Source organism: Clarias gariepinus, chromosome 3 (genome assembly GCF_024256425.1).
Source record: "Clarias gariepinus isolate MV-2021 ecotype Netherlands chromosome 3, CGAR_prim_01v2, whole genome shotgun sequence".
NCBI lineage: Eukaryota > Metazoa > Chordata > Actinopteri > Siluriformes > Clariidae > Clarias > Clarias gariepinus.
The window spans coordinates 41,007,671-41,035,000 of NC_071102.1; the positions used below are offsets into that span (position 1 = coordinate 41,007,671).

Genomic DNA, 27,330 nt, shown 5'->3' on the forward strand with positions numbered 1-27,330 from the left:
CTGTGACTGACTTGCTCAGTTAGCCGTTAGCCTCTACATGCTGCTGCTGTGCTGATTAGTGTTTTTCCCCCCCCTTTTTCTTCTGGAAATTTCCCCATTCTATCGTTCATCCCGGTGAGTGAGGATTCGCTTTTGTTCTGTTTTAATCGCAGTGTCGAGGCGTGTATGTTCGTCTGCGACACACACACACACACACACACTGTTACTATAAAGGCACCGGTTAGCTTGGGAAGCTAACTGAGGTAGCGGCTTCGCCATTAGCGCGTGCATTAAATTAACGGATGTGTGTTGGGTTTTATATGTGATGATGTTGAAGGTGTAGATTTTATTTTAGCTTGTGGGGTGAGTGGGGTTGCGTCCACTCGGGTTGGTGTTTAAAACAAGACTGTTGTAGTGAAATGAGGCAGGTTTAGTTTGTTAGCATCATGCTAACGACACACAGGTTTGCGCTGTCCAAACCGCCTCGCGCTCACTCATCCAGCGCACTCGTTAGGGCGTGACGTCATGGCGTTCACGCGCTGTATAGCGCTATACCTGTCCTGAGCACGGCGAATTAGGATTCGGCCAATAACCGGGGCTTTATCTACGTTATTTTCTCATTCTCACGCCATTTTATTGACTAAGTCGTGTATGTGTTAAAAAATGTCTTTCCATTATTTATAATATAAAAATGTAACTATAATCTGAACACATTCTAGTTCACTGTTGGGTTTCAGTCAGGCAGTTGAGTAACTGGGTTTCTGAGTAGTAGTAATATTTGCAATAAAAAAGCTTTACTGATCATTATTTTGCTTTTACACATTATCCTAACCTTAGGGAAATTTAGTTGATGTCTGGACATGGTTTTCCTGCCACTGTTTGCACTCCTGACACAATAACAGCAGAAAAAAATCAAGGTCACACTCACAGATAGCTGTTTCAAATGGCCCTGAATTAATTTTTTAATTGTTCTTTTCATCTAATATAGCAGGAAAACATTATTTCAAATGGCAATATGCTTCATTGTGTTGTCAGTTTTCGTGAGGAAATTTATGGCGTGTCATTTTGTGTCGTTGTTCAATCAGATGAGCTCTAGACCGGATAAGCCCCGCCTCCCTGGGCTGTTCCACCACCTAGCTCGTTTCCCTGGCTCAGAGCTTTCTCCATCAGAAAGATTAAATAATATTTCATGACAAGTTGAGTAACAATTACACATTAGGCCTGTACTCCCCACATTATTTTTCCTCTCTGTACTCTGGTACACTTACATATTTACCCCCTTCGATACATCAGGTTGTGGTACGCACCGGCTATGTTTGTGATGCTCCACCAAGCACAAGAGAAGAAGAGAACGAGGGAGTTAATCTTCATGCTTTGCCTGATATTACTGCTGTTTTGGAAAAACGTGTTAAGGGCGATGCCCCTGCATGGCTTCCTACTTCATCAGCTATGGCTGTGTAAGTCAGAGGATGAGACTGGTGCACACCTGCTACATCCATACAGATTTCAGAGGAGACTGATGGCAATGGTGACATCATGTCTAAACGGTGAGCTTCTTCCATGTTTAGGTATGATTTAATTTATCTGATTCGATCCGTTTCCGAGTACACTGTATTGTGCCCAAGAACACCTCTACAAGCGGACTTGGGCACAGGTTCTGAGAGTGAGACGATTGTATTCTCGGAGAGACAGTCCCAGGGCCCTTAGTAAAAACCTAACTTGAATAAGGGTATTTTCACATTAGGGTCCCTGAAAGGTCTTGACTCCAAAGTCCATTTCGTTTTGATCAGTGAGAACAAGTGTTGTGTGCTAGGGAACTGTGGTCTGGGGAGCGATATGGCACACAAACAGATAAGATCAGATCCAGAAGTCGTACTTCTGGAAGAAGTGGACGTGATGTCATCCGTGCCTTTAATTTCCTCAGAAATATTAGTGCCATGTACCAAATCTTATCCTCTGACCTAGACAGCCATAGCTGATATAGTAGGGGGCGGCACTGGAGCATCACTCTTTAAAATTTTTTTCGCAATATTGATAATATTAGCCATAGCACGAAGATTCACTTCCTCGTTCTCATATTCTCTTTGTGTTTAATGGCGACTCACAAGCCAACTATGTGCATCATGGCATCTGCTGTGTTGGAAAATAATAATTTGAACGCAGGTCAGCGGGAAAGTGGGGAGGTTGGAGCGATCGTTCCTGGGCACGGTACAAATCAATCATGCCTAATGTGGAAATGCCCTAACTCTGACCCCTTAGCTTGCTGTTCTGATGTCTCCTGAAGTGACGTGTTTGTGTGTCTGTGTGATGTTAAAAAAAATACACATCGAATTTTGTAGGATATCAATGTACAGCCATGGCCAAAAATATCACAATTTTTTCCCGAATAAAATGCAACACTTTAAAATGTTTTGGTATTCATGTGCTGATAGTTTTGATTTGCACTGGAACAACACAAAAAAAAAAGAGAGAAGTGAGTTAAACTTGATAAAATTTATACAGAACTCAAAATTTGACTGGACAAAATTATTGCCACCATGTCAAAGTTGTAGGAAATAATTGCTCTTCAAGCATGTGATGCTCCTGTAATTTGTATTTAGACACGCCTGTGGCAAGTAACGGGTGGGAGCAATATAGTAATCATGCTTGCAACCAGTTAAAATGGAGAAAAGTTGTCTCAACTTTTGTGTTGTCTCATACTTAACTTAAATTTAGCAAAATTTATGGAAATTACAGCAAAGGATTGTTTGAATGGTGAATAAAGAAACCAGATTAACTTACAAATTCAAGCTGAACTGCAGACACGGGGTACAAACTGTGTCAGCTTGCACTATCTGTCCCATCTAATTGAAAAGGGGCGCTATGGTAGGAGACCCAGAAGGACACCACTGCTGACGTAAAAAAAAAAAAGCAGGACTGGAGTTTGCCAAAGCTTGTGACAACCACAATTCTTCTTGGAGAATGTACTGTGGAATGTACAGTCAAACATGGTGGAGGTTTACAAATGTTTTGGGGTTGCTTTGCTGCTTCTGCCACTGGATGCCTTGCATGTGTGAACAGTATCATGAAATCTGATGATTACCAAATAGTTTTCTGGCGAAATATAGTGGCCAGTGTCAGAAAGCTGCGTCTTCACCGGAGGTCATGGGTCTTCCAGTAGGACAGTGACCCCAAACACACTTCAAAAAGCACTCAGAAATGGTTACAAACAAAGCAAAAGCTCAGAGAGGATCTCAATCCCTTTGAACACCTGTGGAGGGATCTCAAAACAGCAGTTAGAGGATGCGATTGATTGCAGTTATTTTTGCCCAAGGGAGGTGCTACCAAATATTATGTTAAGGGTGCCAATAATTTTGTCCAGTCTATTTTTGTTTGGGTTCTGTGTGGAATTGTATCAGATTAAAATTTTTAGTTTAAATAAACATGAGTACCAAAACATTTGCAACTGCAACAATTTTTGGAGAGTAGGGTTGCATTTTCTGACAGAAATTGCAAGGGTGCTGATATTTTTGGCACACATTTTTAAGGTGCGTTTCAATTCACTGTGTGGGTGGGTGGATGGGAGGGAGAGAATGTGGCAGGGGGATGTATTCCAGACGCTGCCGAATGTGTAAATCGGCGCACAAGCACAGCAACAAGAGAAACGATTACATCATGAGTGAAAGGGATTTTTTTTTTTTTTTTTTTACTCCAACATACAAAGAATCCGATCATAACCTTAACCATGACTTTATTTAAGCGCTAATGATCCTGATCATGACTCACTCATTGTCTACACTGCTTTATCCCACATACATGGGGGCCGTATCCCAGGAGGCACGGGGCGGGGTACACCCTGGATAAACATATACACACACTTGTGCTTATTTACACAATATGGGCATTTTGGGAAGACAGTTAGTCTAACCTGCATGTTTTGCACCCACCAAGCACAGAGAGAACATGAAAACTCCATGCACACAGAATCCAAGGTGGGATTTGAACCTGAATCCCGGAGTCATGCCGCAGCTCATGATCCTGACCTCTGTCCAAACTCCCCCAGGGGTTTCATCAGAAAGCGAATCATAAGTAGGCTGTAACCGCAAGACAGATCTTTTAATAGTTAATGATCTGTCAGAGAATTAATCAACAATTAGTCAGTTATTTGGGGTAAATGTTGATTTTTATAAATAATATTTAAAGCACCATGTGTAGCTTAAATATATATATTTTTATACAGATCTAATGATTGTCATTTAACAATGACATTCAAATTCGTTGGACTGTGTTGGATAATTTCTTTTTTTTAATAGTGCGGGCCTTTGATAATTATTGATATTTTGTTATTGTAGTCAGTGCTAGAAATGAAATTAAGCAACAACCTTAAGCGAGCTGTGAGTGGCTTTACGTATTTCTAGTTTTAAAAGATTTTAATCTATTTGAAGTGCTCGAATAAAAACGTTGATGCAGAAGAATAGGATTTTTTTTGCATCACATTTACAAATCACTAATTTGTTTTGCAGCAAGAAACTATTAGTGGTGCCTTTGGTGTGTTTGTGTAAGTCTGTTGAGATTACAACTTTAATAGATTAGTAGGTTTGTGCGAGGATGTGTTTTACGAAGCTCCGCCCCTAAAACAGCTCCTAAAAAACTTCGTAGAGTGTTCTTAATGTGTCTTCTTAATGCTATAAATGCGCGCAATAAAGTCGCTTCGCCGATTGGTGGTGTTGATAACGGTTAGGAGCGTTTTCTCAGCCCGAGGTGTTAACCCGCTTACAGAAATAAGCAACCTTTGTATTTTGCTGCCATTCCATCCTTGCGCTGACGGATAAATGCAAACATTCAATTCAATTTTATTTATATAGCGCTTTTACAATGGTCATTGTCTCAAAGCAGCTTCACAAAGATGAAAGTAAGATGAAAAAAAAATAATGATAATAATAATAAAATATTAATAATAATAATAAATTGTGTATGTGTGAGAAAAATGTGTCTAGATAATAACGAGATAAATGAATGAAATTTCTCTGATGAGCAAGCCAAGGATGACGGGCTCCCGGACCATTCCGGTCCTTTCCGGTGTGTGGAAAGTAGTACTGGTGAATCGAACCCCCGATCTTTTAGTAAACCCTAACGTGGCCTGGCATGTCGGCTTCCAAATGATTTAAAATGTGTAATATTTTAAAGGTCACCGGATTTCGTTAGGTCCTAAATCACTTTGGTTTCCATTAGCACCGGCTATTATCACCAAATAAAACGTCCGAAGGAGCCGTGGTTTAAAACGCTGACCAACAAAGCGAGGACCTTTCCAGTGGCACGACGCAGCTTTTAATGAGCTCAAGCCCAGCGATCCGGGTCCATCCAGTTTTTCCTTGCTTTATTAGAGATATAGTATTGCAGTGCAGCAACACGGAGACTTGTAAAACTTTATATGTAGTTGTAACCTAAATCATTTTATTTATTTAAATTATTTTTTTAAATAAACTCTGGAGCTAATAATCTGACAGGAGGAGTGATGTGGCTTTTGAAGCTCCCATGCTGACGGTGATGGGTTTGGAGATTTTTTTCTTTCTTGCACGTGAACCGAAAACCCCGTCGTTCGACTTAAGGATGTTAAACAAACCAGGCGCAAAATAGTAACACCGAGGAGTTTTGTGACGCTATTGCTTTTTCCATGCTTTAGTAGGCTTTTTGAGCTGCCCTGTTTCTGTCATAAAGAAAAATAAATATGGGGAAGAAACGAGGTCTAATCTGCATCAAGCGAGACTGGGGTCTGTTCAGCGGTACAGGAACAAGAAACAGTTTCTATGGCTGGTTAACGATGATGATGATAATGCGGGTCTTAAAACCTGATATACCCCACTGTGGAGATGCATTTCAGCTTACCACGATTATAAAAAGTGATTGAGTTGTTTCTTGGCGAGGCGCAGACTGATGAACAGGTGCTCACTTATTTGTTTTCTTAAGATGACCCATTTATGAGCAGTTGTTCCTAATAGAGCAATAGATAATTTGGTGAAGGGTATACAAACTTTTACACAAATATTTTATCATTATTTCAGACCAGGACAATGATCTAATTCACAACAAAAGTTTATGACTCGTCCTGTACTCTTGGAATCGGCATCCAATCAGACGTGTTGCTTTTGCCCCGCCCCTACAAACAACTAACTCGTCATTCATTAGTCAACCGTGTCGTCATATATTAATTTTCTTCCTAATTGTCTAAACGTTGCTTGGAGTTTACACGTCTTCAAGTTAGTGTTCGAGTCTGAAAAGCCGCTAGTTCTGTCGTCAAAAAAACGGCATTAGCATCAAAGGCCGCGTGCCGTTTGGGGTTTTTCACAACTAAGTGGCGCCATCTGGAGCGGCTCAACTCGCGATTCAACTCCTGGGTGTAGCCACGGTGACCCTCTCTACCCGCTGTTCAGGATGTCTCTCGCTAATGAGGACGAGCTATTATCCACTCCCGGCGCCACTCCGTTGCTTCCTAGCCGCCGCTGCCTTGCTTCCAACTTCCCTCCCGGTGCACCAATCCTCGTGCTCGTCAAAAAAAATGAAATAAATTAAATAACCAGCGGTAGGGGAACAGGCCGTGATGATCAGGCCCGCGCCCGTCCCCACACCCTTCGGGAGCTCGTTAGAGGCTGTCGGTTGCCGCGTCCCCTCCATCGTCGGCCGTTTCCTGCGCACTTCAGGGTGGCGTCGGCTTCCGTAGGGAGCGCGTAAATAAACACATTTGTCACTTCTTCTCAAAGCAAATTGCATCGCGGGCCTTAATTATCCGGCAGGGCTCCTCCGACTGCTTTCTAATGCAGATGAGGCGCCGGAGACAGCTCGCTCCCGCTCGGCTTTCGGGAGCTTTATGCGTCCTTTTATCATCTCCTCGGTTGTCAGTTTAATATGTATTTTTATAACGAAAGCCAGAGGAGGTCGAGTTCATTAACGCATTAGCTGACAGCGGCTGGTTAAAAACGGCCCGTTTGTTTGGAAGCAGGGCGCCGCGCCGGCTCTGCGTGCTCGCCGATACTTTTCTGAAGACGTGTGTGTATGTATATGTCTGTGTGTGTGTGTCAGGCACCAGACGACCCCCGCAGGGAAGGATTTCAGCGCTGGGGGGGTGGGAGATTTCAATTCTGTCACACGAGACGGTGTTTTCGGAAACTAACGTCCTTCCAGTGGTGTGTATCGGCAATCTACATATAGTAACGAGGGCTCAGGAGGCCGGTGTGATGCTTCATGCAACGTTTAGGAGGGGCGCTTGTGGCTGCACAGGTTGTCGTTGAACTTGCATGGACATGTACAGAAAAAGAATCACAAGGTGGCAGTTAACACTTCTAGAGTTGGTGGGGTCGAATCTTGTTTTATTCAGTGTGAACACGCTTTCCTCGTGCTTGATGGGTTTAATAGTCTGAATGTGTGCGCGCGCCCAGTGTGTACTGACCCGTACCCCGGGCTCCCACACGACCCTACACAGGATTAGCGTTATGGAAAATGTGTTCTCATCTCTACGCAAACGTCTGTGCCATTGTGTGTCGAGTGTGTAAGGCGGGCACTCCGCTTTTAACCGGCGTGGCCGGGGTTACAGGGTCGACTCAGGTCGGTCAGTGGATTAACAACGAAATAAAGACGGAGATTCTGACATTCCTGATAGAGACTTGGCACTCTCTGTCCCCGACAGACCCTCCCTCAGCGGCAGTGCGACACACACACACGCTCGCTCACACGCATGCATGGCGTCGCCTGTCTCCCAGGGCCGCCGCGGCACCCGATTGGTCGGCGAGGGAGGGGCTGTGCGCAAGCTGCCGTCCTGCGCATCGTCTCCATTGGCTCAGACAAGAATGACCTCACCGGAGCCAGCTGTTGATTTGGCTCGGCGCGTGTGTGTATATGCGATAGAGAGAGAGAGAAAGAGAGAGAGAGCTGGTCGTCGTGGCGATGGGTAGGGAGACAGACAGAGCCGAGGTGCGCTCCCTCCAGCAAGCGCCGTCCGTCCTATGCCGCTATGGAAACGAGCAGCGTACGCCGCCGAGAGGATGAGGCAGGTGCGTTCGAGATGGGACCGTATGTGTGTGAGAGACAGAGAGCTAGCGTGTGTGTGGTTTTTTTTTTTTTTTTTTTTTTTTTTAATCTGAGATTTGAAACTGAGCCTATTTGGATGTATTAAATATGCTTGATAGGGTGGTTAAAAAATGGTCTAAGGAAACGGCGTTGTTACTGTGCTGTTCTTGTTGCTACGGTGATAACGGTAATGGGGTATGGGGTACTTCCTCTGAAAGGTACCGCGGGTGGAGGCTCGAGGGTACCACAGCAGTTTGCGCTATGGCTCATCTGATTCCATGATTCTGTGGAAAGTGCCTAAGGGTACTATTAGCAAACGGGATTGTGTTTTTGTGAAAGAGAGAGAGACAGCTATCGTGGTGCGCTCCATCAGCGTAAATTGCGGCGCACGGCTGCAGGCACTCGCTTAATGCTGTTAACGTCTGGAACGATGTAAGTGATACAGCGAGCAGGACGCCGCCCGTGCCGAAGCGGAGAGAAAGAATAAAAGAGGTGTAGAAAAGAAGAGACGTTTGTTTTTCTTTCTTTTTTTTCTTAAATGACAATGAAATCCGTGTCATGTACTGGATCAGATCAGAGCTGTGTCTCACCCTCATGTCTTAATTTGATGACGTTCAGGCTAAAGTGCTTCATCAGCTCGTGTTTGTGTTCAGGGGAAACGTCTCCTTGGGTGCAGGGGGGGGATGCTTAGGGCATAATTAATATATTAGGAATAAATAATTTTGAATAAATTACTCCGATTCAGAATGCTCATATGAGACTTTTTCTTTTGTGTGTGACTCTCTCTCTCTGTGTGCCTGAGAAATTCTGATCCTGTTGACTGGGTTGAATGCTTTATGGCGTGTACGAATATATCTATACAAGGAACGGTTTATTATGATTGTGGCATCCTTAAAAATTGCATAAGTCATTTTTATTATATTCAATATCCAAGACCTCATTATGATCTGGGAGGGTTATGAGCCTGACGTCTCTCTTCCTTTTTATTTATTTAATTTTATTATTTCTCTTTCTGAGAATGATCTTGTTTACAGAGGTTAAATAATTTTTTTCTTTAATTAGAGAGAAACTGATAAACACAGCCAGGCTCAGCCCGAGCAAAAAGTCTTTCTAGGTCTTTTGTGATAAAGGACTGCGACAAACGTACAAAAAGTTAAAAAAAATTTTTTTACAATGCTGATTTTTATTTTAATTATTTAAACTTATTAGTTTTTCTTTTTTTTTTTTTTAAATACAGTTTTGTTGCATGGAGCTCATCAGGGTGGAGCTAAACCAACGTTTAATAAAATGAATACATTTGAAAATGTTGATGATTTTATAGTTTTGCTAAAATGATTATAGTTAAATTTTATATATTTTTTAGCAGAAACCAATTTTGCTAAATGTGTCCAAGTACCAATAATCAATATAATTACAAAATGTTTTGTAAAAAGATGATTAATGATTTTTGTACAAAATTTTGTGAGCATTGTGTTATACCTGATATCCTCAATAGAGGGCACCGAAGAGTTTAAAAGCTCAAGTAGAATAATATCCCTAAAATTGTTTATTTTTTTGTAAAATTGTTGCCATAATATTTTTTCTCATGAATAAGTTTCAAACTGAGAATTCCCTGATGAAGCGAGTAAACCGTGTCGGTCTCTGAAAACGCCACGGGTTGTTGTTTAGTCAAACATTGAGCTTTGCAGCTACACAGTGGTTTTATTTGTTTTTGTCCATGTTTTCACTTTTTTATTTATTTTCCAGGTTGTTTAAAAAGCATGTTAAGAGGGTTGCTGCACAACGCTCGTAACATCACGATAATTGTTCTTGCACCTTACAGACAAACAACCAATTAAATAAATAAATGCTGATTAAAAAAAAAAAAATCCCTTTCTGCACACCACAGGCATCAGCACTCGTTTGCTATTTACTTTTTCACATTTTATTGTAGATTTACATTGTCTTGTAAAGATTTTTTCTCGATTGTTTTATAATTCAAGTTAAAATAAAATTGTAACAGCTTTTGTGTTTTTTTTGTTTTTTTTTGTAGAGGTGAACTTGGTTAAAAATAAACATGCGCCCCCTTGTGTTCTGGAGGAAGAAGCACACTTAATGTGGTATTTTTCAAAAACGAACCCCATTATTTTAAATCATGATGATTTAATTGTCTTAAGTAAAATCACATTTTAATTTTTAAGATGCTTTGTTTGTTTGTTTAAGCAGATTGTCCGTGTTTTATATCCCTGAACGGTTGTGTTGTGCGTGAGAAACAGGACGAGCTGAGAGTGTATGCGGCTTCCTTACACGTCTCAATTTACATGCCAGAGCTTTTCGCAGACATGTTTGTTTTTCAGCATGAGTGTGTGGGAGATGGCAGGTGTGTGTGTCAGAGAGAGAATGCAAGCATTTTGAAATTCAGATTCAGCCTTGTTCTCGCACTGGCTGTCGAGTCTTTTGGGATGAAGAGAGGATGGAGGAGAATAGAAACCGAGTGAGGGTAAGGGAGAAAGAGATGGAGAGGGTGACGCGGCAGAGTGAGAGTAAGGAGGAGAGGGAGGGACAGAGTGGTGAGAGAGATGGATGGAGTGAGGAATCGAGAGAAAGATGGAGATGGACCCAGGGAGGGAAAAATCGAGGGGTAAAGGGAGGAATGGATGGAGTGAGGGAGAGCTGAAGAGAGGGATGGAGGGAAAGATAATGGATGGACAATCGTTCTGACTTTTAACGTTTGAAATATGAGAGAGAGAAAGGGAAAGCGTTCCTTGATGCCATCTCTCCTTCTCTCTCCTTCTCTTTCTGTCCTGATTGTCCTCCAGCTGAACACATGATTAGCGCACTGTGCTAACAGTTAGCCCTTCTGACCCCCTGCAGACTCTGTAGAATTTATTCTAGCAGTGAAAAAAAACCCACGAGAAAGAGAGAGAGACACAGTAAGAGAGATAAAGGGCACTTTGAGGGGAGTTATTAGTGTGTGACTGATTCCTGTAGCTCTCTCTCTTTCTCTCTCTCTCTTCCTCTGATCCTCCCCGAGCATGTAACCTATCAAACTCCCCTACTGTGTGTGTGTGTGTTTGTGTGTGTGAGGTCAAGGCACAAACACCTGCTTAGTCATCGACGCCACCTGTGAGCCTGTCGCACTGAGTGTGTGATGCTCATCTCCTGTGTTGGATTTACTGTGTGTGTGTGTGTGTGTGTGAGAGAGAGAGTGAGGTCAGTGTGTTTGACCTCTGGAATACTGCAGCAGGTTGTCGGTGCCAGGCCCGAGACCTGACGCCAGTGCACACAGCAGGGGCGAAAATACACACACACGTACACGTACACACAAACATATGCACACACACCCTGCAAACTCTGTCTCTCTCTCTCTCTCTCCTGCTTATTAAAACGAGTTTTTCAACCTTTTTATTTCCCAAATTTTAATTTTTACTGTTTTCTCCATCTTAATGTTTCTAGTCTCTCTCTGTCTCTGTCCATCTTCTACTGATCCTCAGTATTTCTGTCTCTATCTCGGTTGTTTGTTTTTGTTTTTTCTCTCCTTTTCTGTCTCTTTTCTGTATTTTTTTTTCTCTTTCATTATCTGTCTTTTGCTCTCTTTCTTTTAGTCTCTCTCTCTCAGCCTTTTTATCATTCTTAAATTTTTCTCTTCCTTACTGCCCTGTCCTACAGCTCACCTCTCTCAGCTTCTCTCTTTCTTTTCTTTTTGGTTCTTTTTTTTTTCCTCTTTTGACTCTCATCTGTTTTTGTCCTCTTTTTTTATATTTTATTCTTTTATTCTGGCTTTCCCCCTTTCATCTTTCCGTCTCTCTCTCTTTCACTCTCTCTCTCCTTCTCCCCCTGTCAGCGTGAGATGTATTTATTCATATATTCATGCCGGCTGCACTTCTTTGTCTTTGACACTTTTCAAAGACGGAGGGAGTTTTTTCCTCCTCCACAAGACCAGAAACCTTTCATTCATTTTACTGTCCACACACACACACACACACACACACACACACACACACAAAGAGTAAAGAAATGAAGAAAATTATTTTTAGATAAGGAAGCAATCACTGACCTGTGTGTGCATGTGTGTTTGAGACAGGTGTGTGAGGGCGATGCGGAAGGCGTGCACGGGTCGTGGTCATGTGACCCGACCCCACCGTTGGTGACAGGGTCATGGAAGCAACTGGGTCCTACTGCCCCCTGAGTTACTGCCCCAACACAGCTGGTAAACACACACACACACACACACACACACACACACACACACTAAAATGATAAGCCAGTGTTCAAAAATTTTAGTTTTGATAAATCTACACAAACTTATGAAGATCACACTGCTTTAACTTTCCTCCACCTTCTTTGTCCTGTCGTTTTCTCTTTGTGTGTGTGCCAGCAGGTTGTGTGTGTGTACGTGCGTGTTAGGCGTTGGCTCCGATGAGAATGTCTGAAGGCGCGCTGGAGGAAAGACCCTGCGACGCGATGAAAGTCCTAGAAAGCGACGGCCTTCCCAAACCGCGCAGCCCCGCCCACACACACGATCACACCTCCACACACACACAGCACCAAGAGCACACACACAGCGAGGGTGTGAAAGAACAGAGCTGCTCGGACCTCAGTAATCAAACACAGGTGAGCAGTAACAGATACATCTCCAACAATAAAACGTGTGTGTGTGTGTGTGTGAGAGAGAGGGAAGGGAACTTGTATTCTGTAAAGTTTTTATACCAGTGATTTAATAGCTGCATTAATCAGCACTACACCGAGATACCGAACAGCAGAGACGTAGCAGATCGCCGCGTGAATCCATCCAGCGCGAGCCGCGGCTCCGAGCCAATCAGAGCCAGATCCCGGCCCAGCTGCCGTCCGATTGGCTTCAACCGGGGCCCGGGGCGCCAGAATATCTGCAGCTGAAATCCCGCAGGCTTATCCGCAAACTTCCTGCGTGTCATTCCAAGTCATGGGACGGCCGCGCGTGTGCACGCGCGTGCACGGGTGTGTGACTTTGCCGCCATCTGTCACTGGCAGCGTGAGGGAGGACGAGCGCCAAACTTCATCTCGCTGTCTTTCTCTCGCTTTCTGTCTTTCCCAATTAGCTGCTTCACTGATGCACTCGCATGGCACACCTTCTGTCACTGCGACAACCTACTTACTGTAGTGCTTCACTATAAACGCACACGCATCCAGGACGATCTATATAGGTACCGAGAACAGTTTTACATCCTATAACACAATGTTTATAATGAAGGATGTTTTGTGTTTTCAATACAAACACTAATGTAATTTAACACACTAAATGATACAACTAAAATAGATTAATGATTTCAGGTTCCGTTTCAATACTTTTGCATTCTTTGTCATGTCCTCCTTTTAAAAAGCGTCTCACCTAGTTGTTACAAGTGAATACCACCGTACCTGTTAATAAACAATTCTTGCCGACTGTAACTCCGCCCCCAAGTACAGCACATGAACACTTGCATGTTAAGTGATGGCCAAGGATCAGTGCCAAGCATCTTTGTTTCTTTCCTATCTAATCATAATTATTTATTTTATTTTTCTATTATTTTTTTATTTTTATTTTTTTTCCCCTTTGCACATCAACACTTTCAGGAACTCTGTGAAACTTTGTTCAAGCTAGACCTTGCTGCACCAACTTCCCTGTTTTTTTTTTTATGAATTTATTTATTTTTATTATTATTTATTATTATTTATTATTATTTTATCGCTCTGAATCCCAGCTGTATGCGAAGGCGTCAGGGATGAAGCTGCGTGACGGGAAACGTCGAAAGCCATTAGCGAGAGGCACGGCTTAATCTGCATTCACGCTAGCAAGTGACACGGAGCAGACGCCGGTTCATTTCCGATGCGAGTTCACAGCGTGAGGCTCGATGCCGGAGCCGCGAAGACAAACCGACGCTCGAATTGCTGTTTTTTTGGGTTTTTTTTGTTTTTTTCCGTGCCATGCAAATGTGTTCTGATGCAACTGAAGCAGCAGCAGCAGCTGGAAAAATAAGATTTTCTCTGTAACAATTTGGACAAAACACCATTCTTTAAAATTTTAAAAATGAGATGGAGAAAGGTCACTGAGTAAAGTGACTTGGATTGAGAAACTTTTTAAAATTTATTTATGTCTTTATTGTTCTTTCCTCCTTCCTCTTTTTTTTGGTGAAAACTTTGGTTTGATATTTGGTTCGGAAAGAGGAACTGTAGAACAAACAGATTTATGAATAGACTTTGCACTACAAAGCTTGTTGTGATGTTGTACAGCAAAGCCAGATCAGCCGTAGTGTGTACACGCTGTATTACCTGTGTTTCAGAAATATTCTGCTGCAGTTTTTCCGATTGATAATCAATTCATCGCTGTTAATTTTAACAGATTAGTAAAGCATCCCTGGTAAGTTTTGTGTTTAAATGTAGCGTTAAACCTTGACATCCCAGCTGTATGCTAAAATTAGCTTAGCCAGGTTCCTTACACGTCCACTCAGCATATCGTCTCCGACTGTCCCTTTCTTGAACGCGGATATGTGTTCGTGTGAAGAGGGGGGAGGGGTATTCTCAGATACGTCTCTGTGTGTCTAAGAGAGAAGAGAGCTGAGCCAATTAGTGCTGTGTTTGAAATTAACCAAAATTTCATTTATTTTAATCAATAAAGATAAACATACACAGTTATGTGGAGGTCAGGGTTGATCCGGTGGAGAGCATCGGATCCTGCCACTACAACTGTTGAAAATTTTATTTTAGAGGGAAATATGGACCTGGTCATCATTATTTATATAATAATTAATGACAGATTGAATATTTATAACACATTTTACTATTAGTTAGGAAAAGCGTACAAAATTTTCTCCCCCAATCAGCAGCAAGGGGAATCGCCAGGGGTCACCTGATACGATGATATAGCAATATCCATGTGTTGATTTTATAAAAGTTTATACGTTTTATGATTATATATAATATATATATTTCCAGATTTTGTTAGGTTTGTTACTTAGCAAATAATTCGCCCCGACCACAGACACTGTGCTGCCTGCTAGTGTGTGAACAGTTTACCATGCACCCCTGCAGGATTATAGAGGCATTACACCGGTTTAACAAAGAGATATATAATTTAAATCTAATTAAGTAGATTTGAAGTCAGTGTCGGGATACATGGATTTTTCCACACAAAAGAATCTAAAGAAACTGAACCACTTTTTTTCTCTTATCTATTATAATTCGATTCCAAAGCCCTAAGAATGAGCCGTGATCCTTAAACCACACCAGGCGTTTCTCCTACGGGAAAAAAAAAATTGAAAAGGAAGAATTCTCTTAATGTGCAGAGTGCAGCTACCTAGGTACCTAAAACTGAAAAAATTGACTAGAAAGATTTTGCTGCAATGAAAGGAAAATTGCACTGCAACAGGGGAACTGAATTAAATTTGAGATCTCTATATATACATTGTCATTGTAAGTTTATAATAAATAAGCAATTCCACATTTCCGTAGTATTTCAATAATATTCATTGTCCAGTTTCAGGGACTACGTTAAACATATGGACAGTTTGAACTTTGATAACCTTGTATATTTCCCTTGTATTTGTTTGGAATACAAAAACACACTTGAATCTATTTTTAGTGAATCTTCTGCCGATATGTTTGCTCTAACATCCAGTGTTTTACCTCATTGTGGCGCTTTACATCACTGCTCTTCATCATCATGACGGTTTCAGAACACATGAGACAAACTGCCTTTAAACTTCAGAAGATGAATGGACGGATCGTTTGTTTATTTTTCCTGCATGAAGGTTCAGTTTTCATAGTCTACTGTCCTTTATTACGTTTATTGGTTCTGTTGAGTGACACATATAGCCACGCCCACAGCAAGGAAAGAAAGTGCTAGATTATTGGTGTATAAATTATTCTCATCGCAAAAGCATCAGGGTCCGTATAGAACTGTCACTCGGTCCAGATCCAGACCGCCATTTAGTGACCACTGCGATGGAAGAATACAATGAAACTTAAGATAAATTTCCCATTTAAAAACAATAAATAAATACAAAAAATTAAATATGTGATGGAGTATACAAATTTACCAAAATATATCAGACATTATATTTTCATGTTTCAATCTAATTAGATTTTATGTGTAACTTTTATAAATCTGTAAGTATGAATATTCCTTGCTTTATTCCCCAGACTTTGGGTTTGCATTTGTTTGATAAACAGAAGTTTAGGTCTCAATAACTGTTTACATCTCAATAACTGCGCCTTTTTTTATTTAAGTCATAGTTACCCAACATGGGGAAAAAACTTTGATGTAGAAATGCCTCTTGTTCCACCTGTTGTTCAGATGACTCAACTCTAATGGGAGTTTATTTTATTTTATTATATTTATTTTATTGAGTTTATTATTAGCTCTTTTGAGCTAATCCTAATGTGTGTGGTTAATAAGAGAGAAAAAAAATCATATCTTGATGTTTCCTTATTTCCTTTTGCTTGTCTGTGCTTATTATCTTACTGTAAAACGGTGCCTCGTTGTCCCCTCAGCCGTCCACCACAGCGGGACAGCCGATGAGGCGCTCCAAGGTATCGTATCGCCGTCTCATGCACGCTCCTGCGGCGACTGAGTGACTAATGACTCCATTTGTAATCTCGGGCTGGTTTTGCACACTGATCAGGCTTTTAGCTTGGCCAAAATAATTGTTAATGAGGTGCAGAGGGTTCATTCTCAGTAATGAAGGGCCACAGCAGGACTTTGGCCAGCAGTTAAAGTCATGCTGAGTTTTTTTTTTTTTTTTTTTTTTTTTTAATATACATAATGTGCTGAAAAAACAAAAATTGTTAAATGCTCTGGCCTTTTAGGGCTTACTAAATAAAAAATTCAAGAACTCATGAGACAGAAGAAGAAGCAGCCGCAGCGCTTGGTGGAGAAAAACATCCTCCCGAGTATATAAAAAGCAACTTGTCACGTCTGCGAATTACCTTCATAAGTGCATTTTAATGGCGCTTTAATGAAGGCGGCGGCGAAAAAGAACACTTTTGAGGGGTATTTTTCCCAGGCACAAGGCGTACATTCCGGAGACCATCTCCACCAAGCGCGGTCGCATCATTCGCATCATTGCTGTGCATCTTGGTTCTTGAACGCATGCTTCTTTGTGCTGTTGTCGTGCATTTTGGGTTTGTTCGTGAAGAGTTCAAATCTGTGCAGCTCTGCTTTTTTTTTTCTCCTCTCTTTAGTGATGATGTTTTGTGTACAGACAAGCTTTCAGTCTCTTGTCTAGTGATTTGTATATATTTTTTTATTCCCCGCTTCTTGTGTTTGTCTTGCTCTTATAACGTTTGTTTTTACATCGTTACACTGTCGCATTTGATGTGTTTGGTAATGACAGCGTCATTGTTATGTTGTCGGTTGTGTTTGTAGTGCCTGTTGACCTTCCTAACAGATTTTCAGACGTTGACGGACAGCGACTGCGTAACAACAGCTCGCCGCTCCGACGCTCTCTTAAAGCGGAGCGTCAGCGCTCGAGTTCGTTGACCTCTGAAAATCACTTTCCATGTTTTTTTTTGTTTTTTTTTGGGGTGGTTGTTTTGTTTTCTGTGTGGGCGAGAAGTTCAGAGTTTACACTGTTGAACTGTTTTATGGCAACAATAGCTGAGCAGCTCTTTATTCTCCTCCAGTCAAATGCAAAAGTAAAATTAGTCCGGAGTTTGGCGGTGTGTGAAGAATCGCCGCCTACGATCGCCGAACCGCCACACCAGGTAAAGTGTGTGTGTGTATACATGTGTGTACAGTACGTGTGAGTAAGCTAGGGCTGTGCAGTATGACCATATATATTTATATTGCAATAAATAAAACCACTGTGCGTTTTGATGTTTAAGTTTTGTTGTTGTTATTAACAGTTAACACTATTAACTTTACTTTTCAACCGTGACTGTCAGACTATATGGGCAAAAGTGTGTGGACATCTGAGCAGTCACACCTTCAGCCATCCATCCATCTATTCTTCTCTATGCCTCTTTTCCTGTTAGGGAACTGAGGACACAAGGTGGGACACTTTTTGGATGTGGTGCAAAACCTATCACCCAGTATTGGCAGGTTTTGAATCCCAACCAAATCTCACCGCATGTCTTTTGGACCGCGAGTTAAAAACCACCCAAGAACAGGGAGGAACATGCTAGCGATAAGTCCTGGAAGTTTCAAGGCAATAGTGCCAAATAACTAAACTTCTACCCCAAGCCGGAGGCAAATGATTTTCTTGGCAAATCATTGTGGCATTCACACCAACTCCTACCTTTGTTGCACAAAGACTTCTGACTTTACAAGACTTTTGTGCTTGGTCACTTCTCCTGGGGATCTCCAGATGTCCCTAGGCTTAAGTTATAATGAGGTTATAATGTGTTGTAAACTCTTAAATGATTCTCAAGTCTGCCCTGGTATGTCTGTCCAGTGGACCTGTCTCATATAGTTCTAGTTGGACCTGATCTCAAGGAATCCTTGTAGCCCACCTCAACACGCTCTTCTCAGTTCTGTGGAGCAGTGAGTTTTATTCATGGAGATTAGGACCAGTGGTGGCTCAAACGGTTAAGACTCTGACTTACTGATCGGAAATTCAGGGTTCAAGCCCCGTTGAGCAGTTAATCAAGGTGCTTAACCCTATCATCTCCAGGAACTGCATCCTGGTTAGACTTTAAACTCCTGTGCTGAGAGAGCTCAGCCAATGAGCTTTCTCCAGGCCCTGGCTGTCTCCAGGTGATGGGGCGAGCACTTTGTTACTCAAGGACCCCACAGGGGCAGAGAACTAAACTATCCTTTTGATAGTTAGTCCAGTTGATCCATGATTGGAGACCTGACATAGTCTGTTGTTTTTTTTTTACTAAAGAGACACCCGATTGCACCAAGTAGCAACCTAGTTAGTTTGTACTTCTGCAGGACCTTCAACAACAACTGTTGTGACACATGAGCCCAATTCGTCTTATTGTTTGTGGCCCGGACGCCATTTGTTTGTTCACAGATACTCCCAACCCCCAAAAGGAGGGGAAATTTTTTTTGTACCTTACATGAGATTCATTAGAATCTCCCTTTATCTGACCACTCCTTCAGATCTGTTCAAAAGTATTGACCCCACACATGGTAGAAACCAAGACGTTCCTCAAAGTAAAGCCTAGCCCTTTCGCTAATCCATGAAGGGTATGACTTCTAAACTAAATCCTAGTAAAAAAAAAAAAAAAATCAAAGTTTGTACATCAGAATAGCTTTAAGTATGTTCAGTATTTTTTTTTTGTTAATTGCAAAGCAAAAAAAAAAATCGATATTTGATCTTAATACAAGTAGAAGTCTTGTTGAATCTGCAGAAAAAGTATGAAAGGAAACCAAACGAGCATGCTGTTCAGCAAACCATTCAAACATTAAACACTACTTTAAGCACTAAAAGCAGTGCCGATCGATTGTCGATCGATTCAGTTAACTGAAACGATTGGTCAGTTTGCGATTCAAAATCGATTCACATTTTCCGATAAACTTTCAACCAAATAAAATTTCTCTAAACTAGATGGTGCTTAAAAGTGTATCACTGTCTCTGCAGAAATCGCAATACAATTCCATCCTCCACAGTTTGCAAAAACATGACGACTTCTACTTCTAATTTAAAACAGACTGTTGGTGCATTGCTGCCACCTGCAGGACTGGAGTTTGGCCATGTTGCACCGACCAAGATGATCTGAAAGCGAAAAGACTTAATTTGTATGAGACACGACATTTAAAGCAACAGCAATAACGCAAGTTACGCAATATTTTGATGCATATTAGAATCTTTTTTTTGTCGTTTTTAATTATTTAAAACCTGTAAAAATATACACAACTGGTTGAGACAAATCGGATAAAGATTTGTCAGAAAGGCTCAGAATGAGACCGTAGAAAGGCTCAGCAAACAAGACTGACAGCTCAGGGAACGCTTTCTCAATGTGCCGTTTAATAAAAACTTTAGATTCCCTCCCATCACGATCACCACCTACTTCTTGTTTTTGCTGAAAAATATTAGTGCTAATTAAACAATCATGTTTTTCCACAATGCAGTGGTATTAGGGCGTGTCACACAGTGATTTGGATCACTCTTCCTTAACCAGGTTCCCACCTTGTAAACCATTTTTCAACCTGGCTCAACACGTAATGGCAACGCACTCGTCTTCTCCAAGCAGGTTTCTTTTGTTCATCAAATCTATTTTAAACACCGCTTTAGTTATATCTACATTTAAAAAAAAAATAAAAAATTCTTATCCCAAGGCAAAAATCTCAAGTACCACAGTACCGTATTTCTTTCCACATCCTCCCTCCCTCTCATCCCCGCTCTCCTGGATGCAGCTGTAGCTCTCTCTAGTCACACATCCACAGCATCAGCAATCCGCTCAGTAATTGAGCTCAGTGTGTGGTAGGTGTGTTTGATTGAAAAGCGTGTGTCTGCTTTTTTCCCTCTTCCTAATGGTGATGTGTGTGTTTAATAGACGGTGCGGTGTTTGTGTTTTTAATAGATGCGTACAGGGAGTGAGTTTGTCCCAAGCGCAGTATTGCTTGCATCCATCATCTCTATAAAATGTAATTTTCCTGCGTCAGCGGCTTGCAGCTCTGCAGGTTTCCCCCCTCCACCTCCTCCAAAACCCTCCTCTCTGCGGATTGATATAATTGGCCGCTTTCACTCAAAGCCCCGTTCCCGCCCGTTATTAAGTTATCGCAAAGCTCAGAGAACCGTATGGCCACCTCAGCTAGTCCGCCACTTCAAGCGCTTATACGGCACATTAAATGCAAAATATTGCAAAAAAAATTAGCACGGCTGCCAGCGGAAAGGCTGTGAATTAGACCGTAGAAAGGCTCAGAAAACAAGAGTGACAGCTCGGGGAACGCTTTCTCAATGTGCCATTTCATAAAAGCTCTTAGATTCCCTCTCATCACCATCACACCCTACTTCTTGTTTTTGCTGAAAAATATAAATGTACAGAAAATACGTATGAAAAGAAAAAACTTTACACATTATGAGAACATTGAATGATTTCTTATTAAACCAAACCTTGTAGGTGATGAGCTGTTTTCTTTTTTTTTTTTTTTTATTGTGTGTGAGGAGGAACAGATGTTAACCAGCATTACGTCCTTGAACGTGTGAATGAGTTTTTTTTTGTTTGTTTTTTTCCTCCCCCAATCCCTCTGGGAATAAAGGTGTCTATTCACAGCTCGGTCTTTACTCTTCTTTCCCCTCACTCGTTCGTCTTGTGTCTTGTTCGGTGCAGCAAGCCCGCGCGGCTGCAACGCTGCCGTCGAACACGAGACACGGCAGTTGATCGATGATGAGATGAGTGTGCTTTGGTCTGGTTTTTTTTTTGTGTGGGTTTTTTTTTCCCCCTTGTAAAGGGCATGATGGTTGATGGACTGCGTTGTGTCCTTGAGAGAAATAAAAGAGGAGAAAGACAGCAATGATGGACAGAGATGTCAGGGCGAAAAAAAATCCAGTCACTCCTTTAACTGTTATTTATTTTTATTTATTTATTTTTAAAGATTTCAGTTTGCTGAGTTCAAGCAGAAGCGAATGTCTCTCTCTCTCTCTCTCTTTCTCTCTCTGTTTTTAATGATTAGAATAATTTTGCCTGTAAAAGCATGATCAGAGTCAATGCGCTGTTTTTTATTATTATTAAAAAAAAATGTCCTTTGTGTGAAACATTTAAGTATCTCTCATCACATTGCAGTGTTAAAGTCTATAACTCAAGGCTCTTTTTTTTTTTTTTTTTTTTTTTAATTGAAATGCCTAATCGTACCACTTAATGTGCGTTTTACAGGATAAGATCCATTTGCAGCTCAGCCAGGCTTTAGAGAGAGAGGAAGCTGCCAGCGGGGATGAAGAACACGCAGAAAAGAGCCCGGAAAAGACAGAGCGAGTCGACAAAGTGCCAAGAAGATCACTGTCGAGAGGTGTGTGTGTTTTTGTACAAATGTCACTGCGGCAGGGATCGTCATGTAGGAAGAAATGTCACTTTAAACATTGCTTTATGTTTAAAATGGATACTTAATATTTACGGTCTACTGTAATGTAATATAGCTGGATATGTAGATGTATAGATATAAAACAGCAGAAGTGTGTGTGTGTGTCATTGTCAGTCATAGTGACTGGTGCTGGCAGATGAGGTGTTTTCTCACACACCAGATGGAGACAACAGAATGTATGCAGCGTGTAAACTCCCCCCCCCCCCCCCTCCCTCTCTCTCTCTCTCTCTCTCTCTCATACACAGACCCCAGTCAGGAGTACACCGACTCCACAGGCATCGATCTCCATGAATTTCTGGTCAACACACTGAAGAACAATCCTCGGTATGTTTGACGCTTTTTTTTTCCCCCTACTTTCCTTTTCTTTCACGCATATAACTCTCCTCTTGTCAGTTTTCATCATTAATTTCCCTCCTGCACCATCGAGCCTGCCGGGCGATGCCACCGGGAGCTAACAAATCGAGCGTTTCGCCTCTCCTGGAAATCAACAAAAACAACAAAAGACCGAAAGTTTGTTCTCAAACTCTGCTGTTTCCTAGACGAAAGCAACTTTCAGCAGCGTTTGAGGGAAGATTGATGCCTCAAGGCTTTAAGCAGGGAAAGAGATTCCTTTATTAAAAAGTTGTTCAGGCTCTCTCGCCCATCCTGAAAATGTTCGATTTAAAAAAATTAAAAATTCAGTAGCAGTTCAGCGTAAAAACCAATAAAGCACCTGAATGGAAATGTTCTCGACACAACCAGGATGCTGAAACCCTCGCAGTTTTTACTCTCACATTGTTGAATGACAATGTTTTGAGTGTTATGACATCATAAAACGTTCGAGCCAATCAATTTTAAATAAGCAAATATCAGCATAGCAATGCAGTGTTAGGAGTAGAGTTAATTGACTTGATTACAGAATCTCAATGACATTCTAAGGTTAATATGAAAAAAAAAGTGATGCAACGCCACTTTTGTTTGCTTTTATACATAACAGACACGTCCTGCGCGAGTCTTACAAGCCTGCACGACGCACCAGACACGTCTCGGCTAATCGATTACAGGAAAATCGAGGAAGCGTAAAATCGTGCAAATTAGATTCCGTTTTCACGCCAAACGATTCCTTTAACCCGATGAACCGCTCAGGCTTCTGTACTTGGATCGGGTTCTGTCTCATTTGTAAGTCTGCCAGCTGCCTAACAAGCTTGCACGTCTCCTGTTTATCGCGCTCTGAATGTAGCGCAGGGTTTTGTTTTTTTTTTGCTGCTCCGCTCGTTCCTGTTAAGTGAGGTCGTGACGAATACTAATGGGTTTTGTCGATGCAGGGACCGAATGATGCTGCTGAAGCTGGAGCAGGACATTCTGGACTTCATCAGTAACAATGAGTAAGTGATTCATCGGAATCCTGCAGAACTTCTGATTTTACATTTGTTAGTGAATTATAAAGACCTGTAGCTTCAAATATGTCATATCTAAGCCTTATAATCTCTATGAGCTAGTACCTACTCGGCTCTTTGTGTTCTCCAGTGTGACCATATTAATGCAGTATTCTTGACCGAGGCTTGATTCTAGCTATCCTTATAACTAGTTGAATTAAAATAGCAAGCAGGGATGACCCGGAAGCAGTTACAGGCCCTCATTGTATTGGCAGCGCCCTTTTATTTATTTGTTTATTTGGTCAGTGATCCAAACTGCATCAGCACAATCTAAACACGTAGTCATTTTAGTTTTTTTGTCAGTATTGATGCTCTAGTCTAGCTAGTTACGTTATTGTTTTTTAGTTTTTTTATCTAGTTAATGCTTTCTAGGTAGCATGCTGGATTTGCGCAGTAGGCCAGGTAATGAGGTTTGTATTTGTATTTCATATTTAAAAAAGAGACAAACATGTTTTTGTTTTTATTATTATTTTAACAGAAGGGATTAACACTCAGTACTGCATCTTTTATTCTTCATAAAAAACAATAGATTTTTTTTGTTTTGTTTTTTAACAAGGACGAATTACGTCCTTGTGGACAGTAGATTTAAATGTCTACAGACTTATACAGTAGGGACTGGAATCACCAGAGGCAGCTCCATCCGATATTGTCACGATACCTAACTGTCAATTTAATTTGTATTGCAGTTCTTTTTATATCACGATTTTATAAATATCCAGAACTTTTTTTTTTTTGCTTTTTGCAATTCGGTTCTGACCTGTGGGAAAACCAAATTCAAGCTAATGTCAGAATTAATTAAATAAAAAAGGAATATTTGATTATTTCGAATTCAGTGATCGAGAGATTCAGTCATGTAGGCACATGTTTGTTTTTTTATTTTTTTATTTTTTGGTCTTTGAATTTGTGGACCTCGGTTATAATACAGAACTGGAGATGAGTATGTTTAATGAATGTATAGTAAATCTGCTTGTGTCGTTTAGATCGGTTCAAATTATAATTTCTTTTAATCAGTTCCCACAAGAGGAAGTTCCCCCCGATGACATCATACCACCGGATGCTTCTGCACAGAGTGGCGGCGTATTTCGGCCTGGAACACAACGTCGACCAGACCGGCAAATCAGTCATCATCAACAAAACCAGCAATACCAGGATGTGAGCAAAATCCTGTCCAAACGTGTCCTCGTACACACACTGTCTGTTTGACCATCTTGGTCTTCTAATAAAGGACATGTGGGACAGTCTTAACGTTTAAGCTGCATTCTTAAATTAAGGCTATACTTCAACTTGTAAATTTTTCTGTTTTTTGTAACAGATATCCAGAACGACAGTATTTATAAAAAAAAAAAAAAACTAATTTCCTTCGTTTTGTTTTCAATTTGTTTAGTTTTTTTAATTCATATTTGTAATGTTATTCTATTACTTTTATCATCGTCATTAACTTTAATGTCCACTTACACACAAACCACTCAGGAATCTTTGGAAACCGAAATGAAAAGCGCTTTATAAACGACGCTCGTTACCGCTTTTAATGAGTCTTTTCGAGGCTGAGAGGCGGTTATTAGCCGATTTTCGCCTCACTTCCTGCTAGGTAATACTCTAAAAGGCGCTGACATTTCAAGCTTTCAAACACTAGATTGCACAACTCGTGTTAAGTGTTTTCATGGTGTTCAGTGGCATTTTGGCCAATCCAGGCTGTGAAGTGCAATTAAAAAAAAAAAAAGAAGCTGAGGACGTGTTGATGATCTTTTCATCTCTTCAGCTTGTTCATGGTAGCATTCAGGAGCGTGACCGTATTTTCAGCACGGATAATACATGTTAAGGGCGATTATAAGTAACACCTGTAGCACCATTTTCTCTCTATCTCTCACTCATACACAAGATCTGATTTTTACCTTTTACATAATTATTAATTAAAAAATTTGTTTATATTTAAACGCGTCTTAAATACCATTCTCTCTTAGAAAATTGGGAATTCCTGGACTACAGACGCTCCAGAAATAAAAAAAAGTCCAGAAGAGAATAGTATTTAAGTTGCATTAAAAAGGAACATGATGTACCAAAAAAAAAATAGACAGAACTGTAGCTTATAGGTATTAAACATAGTACACCAATTCTTTGTTGTTGTTTTTTTACCTGAATATGTTGGTAAATGTTTAGAGGGTTATTGTAATATAAAAAAAAAAATTATAATTAAAGTCAGCCTGTGCATTGAGTTGTATGCAAGAGATTCTAAATATAAGCGCGCCTGCCCCCCTCTCTCTGTCACAGACCGGATCAGAAGTTCTCAGAGCACATAAAAGACGACAAAACTGATGATTTCCAAAAGCGTTACATCCTGAAAAGGGACAGCCTCAGTCTGGACCAGGAGGACGGCAGGGTAAGTGGACATGGGCTACCACGCTTGGCCTGTAAAACAGCTGTAAACCTTTTTATATATATATATATATATGGACGAGCGTAAATATCTGTTTATAGTAATCATAGTCTTTAAATGTTTTTTCTACAATAATGAAGAGCATACAAAGATTTTTTTTTTTTTTTTTAATGATTCTTGGAGTCTATATTTTCATATTTTTACTTTTCTCCAGACATCTGATTTTGATGATCACTGATTTTAAACCACAAGGATCTCCCAGAAATTTCTTAGAAGCTCCTGCACTTGCACACATCATGCTCTGTTCTACTGTTCGGCTTGCGTGAGATTCTCAGCGGATGTTTAACCACCTCCTGTGTGTGTGTGTGTTTCTTTTTTTTTTTTGTAGCTGAGGATGCGCCTGAAGGACGACCGGAGAAGCAAATCCATCGAGGAGAGAGAGGAGGAGTACCAAAGAGCGAGAGAGCGCATCTTCGCTCAGGACGTGAGAAAACCTTAGCCATGATAATAATTAAGTAAAGCTGTAACAAATAAAATTGTAGATGTTAGACGTGCAGTTTACAAGAACATAAATTCCCTGTAGTATTAAGCTAGTGTTAAAGTAAATTAATTAATCTTCTTTTTTTTTTTTTTTTCATTTCTTTTTTTTTAACTCCACAGGGGCAAGATCATTTCCAGTATGATAAAAGGTAACGTTCCTACTGAGAATCTTTATTATGATGATTATTATTATTATAATTCCTATATTGAGTATATGATTATACTGACTATAAATCTTCCTAAATATAAATTACTGAATTATTTGCTGTAGGATTCAGGATGACGTGGGTTATATTAGCAGTCATCAGAAGCGGCAAATTTTCAGGCAATGTATCTCCAGTATCGTTTAACCTTTTTAATAATTATTGCACAGGCATCAGATCATGTAGGTCTATTTGAAAGGTGTAACATTAAGCAAATTTGAACGAATGTGTGTTTGTATTGCAGACTGAGAGACAGCAGTTCGGAAAACGAGCCACGGAGCCTGGATCCCCGGCCGTGGAGCAGCACGGACTCTGACAGCTCGCACCGGAACGGCAGGCCGGCCATCACCAAAGCCAGCAGCTTCAGCAGCATCAGCGTGCTCATCCGCAGAGACAGCACTGCTAGCAGCAGGAGCACGGGGAGGCTGTCGAAAACCGGTACAAACACAATGTTTTGATATCATAACACACACACACACACACCCTTGAGAAACATTAATGCAGCTCATCATATCATCATCATCATCAGGATTGAGATACTATATGGAAAATATGCACACAAGAAACATGTAGACACACACACACTTTGATGTTGAGGCACCAACAGAGGATGTCTAATGCTCCCCACGGGCATACTATCTAAACCTTTTTTTTTTTTTTAAAAACACATTTGATTTATTATTATTTTCTTTCCCTAGAACACACACTGAGATTTTCTATACATTCTCAATGTTGTAATCTAGCGCTCATGTGTGTCACTTTGTCTCCCTGCTGGCATCACTGCTGCTCACACACTCACACGCTCAGCATGCGGTG

General features: G+C 40.9%; 1 protein-coding gene across 12 annotated transcripts in view; it reads left to right on the forward strand.

The window, feature by feature from the left end:
* The window catches only part of LOC128518917 (R3H domain-containing protein 1), a 39,462-nt gene continuing 12,132 nt past the window's right edge, over positions 1-27,330 (forward strand). For 6 of the 12 annotated variants that reach the window (XM_053492338.1, XM_053492328.1, XM_053492333.1 and 3 more), the window contains exons 1-14: positions 7,896-8,003; positions 12,083-12,208; positions 12,380-12,612; positions 16,507-16,545; positions 17,638-17,718; positions 21,778-21,910; positions 22,228-22,306; positions 23,287-23,346; positions 24,409-24,549; positions 25,666-25,774; positions 26,160-26,255; positions 26,432-26,460; positions 26,583-26,636; positions 26,759-26,952. In XM_053492338.1, coding sequence (XP_053348313.1) covers positions 12,418-12,612; positions 16,507-16,545; positions 17,638-17,718; positions 21,778-21,910; positions 22,228-22,306; positions 23,287-23,346; positions 24,409-24,549; positions 25,666-25,774; positions 26,160-26,255; positions 26,432-26,460; positions 26,583-26,636; positions 26,759-26,952 — 1,210 coding nt within the window. In that variant the 5' untranslated portion in view covers positions 7,896-8,003; positions 12,083-12,208; positions 12,380-12,417. Of the gene's footprint in view, positions 115-7,895; positions 8,004-12,082; positions 12,209-12,376; positions 12,613-16,506; positions 16,546-17,637; positions 17,719-21,777; positions 21,911-22,227; positions 22,307-23,286; positions 23,347-24,408; positions 24,550-25,665; positions 25,775-26,159; positions 26,256-26,431; positions 26,461-26,582; positions 26,637-26,758; positions 26,953-27,330 lie in introns of those variants that run through there. The other 6 variants (XM_053492339.1, XM_053492340.1, XM_053492331.1 and 3 more) reach the window with 5 other exon arrangements.